Source organism: Prunus avium, chromosome 7 (assembly GCF_965620075.1).
Source record: "Prunus avium chromosome 7, drPruAviu1.hap1.1, whole genome shotgun sequence".
Classification (NCBI taxonomy): domain Eukaryota; kingdom Viridiplantae; phylum Streptophyta; class Magnoliopsida; order Rosales; family Rosaceae; genus Prunus; species Prunus avium.
In genome coordinates this window covers 1,927,800-1,930,810 of record NC_142290.1, presented here as the reverse complement: position 1 = coordinate 1,930,810, position 3,011 = coordinate 1,927,800, and the positions used below count along the sequence as shown (strand labels likewise).

General features: G+C 37.5%; 1 protein-coding gene across 1 annotated transcript; it reads right to left on the bottom strand.

The window, feature by feature from the left end:
• Window positions 1-2,171: 2,171 nt before the first annotated feature.
• On the bottom strand, window positions 2,172-2,693 carry LOC148292796 (uncharacterized). Its single transcript, XM_088244020.1, has one exon. It carries the CDS (start codon window positions 2,691-2,693, stop codon window positions 2,172-2,174), a length of 522 nt encoding a protein of 173 aa, XP_088100146.1.
• Between the last annotated feature and the right edge of the window lie 318 nt (window positions 2,694-3,011).

The following is a 3,011-nucleotide window of genomic DNA, read 5'->3' as shown; positions in this document are numbered from 1 at the left end:
GCCTGACACATTGAAGAACACATTAGTTTTTGGCTTGTATAATGATAAACACATAATTATTACAATTTCTATCCCTAATCTATATTTGTTAGTACTTTGTTTTAATTAATTTTGCACCAATTAGAATGTTACATTGCATTTTACAAATCCAATTGCACTTCATTGAAATAAAGGCTAATTCAATTGAATTCTCTAATTGGTAGCTCTTTCTTGTGCAGCAACCCAAGGAGAGAAAAGAAATGAAGCCCCAACTCCAGTCCATTTTCGGCAGTCAACTTGCAAGCCCAAAAATGCACTCTTATACGGCTCAGATGAGAATACAATCTTCATGAAAGTTGATCCAATGGGTGTCTAGTATAACATATCCAAATTTGAGTCCCATTGGATCAATATTGACACCTCAGGCCTTCCCACTCCAAACATGGTTCAGAGAATTCGTTTTGGGCTGCTGTGGCATCATTTTTTGTGTCAACTCTTTTTCTGCGTTTTACCACACTTGGAAAGGATGGCTTAATCAACTTGGACTATGCACAGAAAACACATCATGGGAGGAGAGATCTTGCAGCAAATGCAATGATGGATAAAACAAGAGGTGCCAACCCATGCTAAAAGAAGAAAAGAAAAAGAAGATGCTGCCAGTACTAGAGTAAAATAGACAAAATTGGCAAAGTGGCAATTGGCTTGTCGGCAAGTGGAAGAAATATTCAATCAATGAATGGAATTGATGAAACAAAAGCTACTCCCACTTTCCTATAAATAGAGAAGTCCTCCGCAGTAGTTAGAAAACCAAGCTCACAATCTTCTCTTGAGCTCTCTCCTTCCTCCAATTCTTCTAGTTCTAAATTTCTGTTTTAGTTTTATTTTATGGGGAACTAACTCCCTAGCTAAGGCTAGGGGGAAAGCTTTTAATATGAGTATGTAATTTTTATTAGTTTGATCCAAACTTAAGCTTTAATGTGAATTTGTAGTTTTTGTTCAAATGGAATTTGTAGTTTTCTTTTTTAATTAATTGATGAATGTTTGATAATCTATTTCATGGGTTCAATCATGTTTTTCCCATTGTGTAGTTAAAACTTTCATTGCTTTTAAAAGAGAAGAGAATTACTAAAGATTAATAGAATTTTGATGAAGTTTATTTTTTGATAGTTTGTTGCCAATGGTACAAGTTATGCTTAGAATACTTCTAAAGGAAATTAAAAAGAGCTTTAATTATTTTGAATAACTACGTTGGAAAATATTTTGTGGATCAAATTATTAAGAGTTGCATGCTTATGTCAAAAGTGAAACCCCAATGCCTTAGTGTTTTAATCAATTAAATTTTCTTTAAATCAAATCTTGCATAAATCTACCTCTCAATCACATTTGTTCTTTTTCATCTCTGTTATTTTCTTTACACTGCTCTCTGTGGATACGACACTCGGACTTTCGAGCTACACTACTATACGATACATTCCCTTGGGTTTTGCAAAGTGGTACGAACATATAACTTAGTTTCACTTAGGCTATATTTCCTTTGGATGTCCCAAAACTTGTAATGTGGCAACCTTGTACTGTAATGCTATTGTATTCAAGCTGCCAGAGACACATTGTAGCTTCTGTTTGGTATATATATATGCTGCATGGTTGGTAGAATTCTTTTGCTTGAGATCTTCTTACAGATTGGGTATCATTTTAACACATGGTAGATGCTGCCAAAATTTTGGTAGGATTTTTGTTCAAACTTCTCGATACCTTCCCCCTTCCTTTTTAAAGAAAATTACCCAAAGGCTCCTGGATGTTGTGGGCATGCTAATTTCTTTGTAAATGCTCAGCTTTACATACTCCATTTTATTTTTGCTTAAGCATGAAGCTTGTTAATAATCCGGGATCCCTGCTAGTGACTTTGCTTGGCATGCTTTCTGCTAAGTCGCATTGTTTGTTTGTTTTTTTTAATTTAAATATTGCTATGTATATATACGTATCTGTATACATACACAGGAGTTTGCAAAAAGACAAATCTTCCAGAGACAGTTTTAATTTTTTCAAAATACTCCTTCATTTTCATTTCAAATCCCATGCTACCATGATGGTACATTTTATAAAAGTTTCCCAGAGCAAAAGAAGGAAATATAGAAGGAGACCATATTAAAAAGGGAAATGCAATAACACAAAAGGTAAGATACGATGCCTACTTAGCAGTAGTAAGGCTTGAACCACTTTCCATTGATGGGATCGGTTAGAATGCCTTCCTTGACGGAGATCAAGCAATAATAGCCACTGCTGTGTACTTCCTTGACTGCAAACGGGCCTTCCCATTGTGTAGCAAACTTGGAAGGTCCCGAAACTTGTCTTCTCAAATGCTTGACAACTTTTAGCACAAGATCTCCTCGTTTGAAGGTTTGAGGCTTGATGGTTCTGTTATACGCTCGGACAACAGTTTTGTGGTAAAGTGCCATCCTTGTTTCGGCTTCTACTCTTTTTTCATCCATGGCTTCGAGGTCTAATAAGTGCCAATCCGAGCATGACTTCATATCACATTCAAGATCATTGATAGCTGATACTCTGGCCGTGGGAATTGTGATTTCCACAGGTGAGATGGCATCAAACCCGTACACGAGCGGTGAAAAACCTGTAGCACTTCTTGGAGAGGTGCGGTAAGCCCACAAGGCATCCGGCAGATGAATACTCCAACCACCTTCGTACTCGTATACCATTTTGCTCAAAATCCTCAATATGGTTTTATTTGTAGCCTCCGCTTGACCGTTTCCCTGTGGGTAATAGGGTGTGAAGCAGCGATGTACCGGAGCCGCTAAGCGTCGAGCTCCCTTGTTTGTTAACAAAAGGCGTGCCATTGTTAGTAACCATTTTGTACGGGATTCCAAACCTGCACACAATGTATTCTAGAATAAAATTTGAGATAGCCGCTCCCGTGGCCTTTCGAAGAGGGATCGCCTCAACCCACTTTATGAAATACTCAGTGGCAGTGAGAATCCATATGTAACCGTCAGAAGGGGGATGGATCATCCCGATTA

Bases quoted from the DNA above. Each gene is read 5' to 3' on its own strand.
- LOC148292796 (XM_088244020.1), bottom strand. From the start codon at position 2,693: ATGGTATACGAGTACGAAGGTGGTTGGAGTATTCATCTGCCGGATGCC.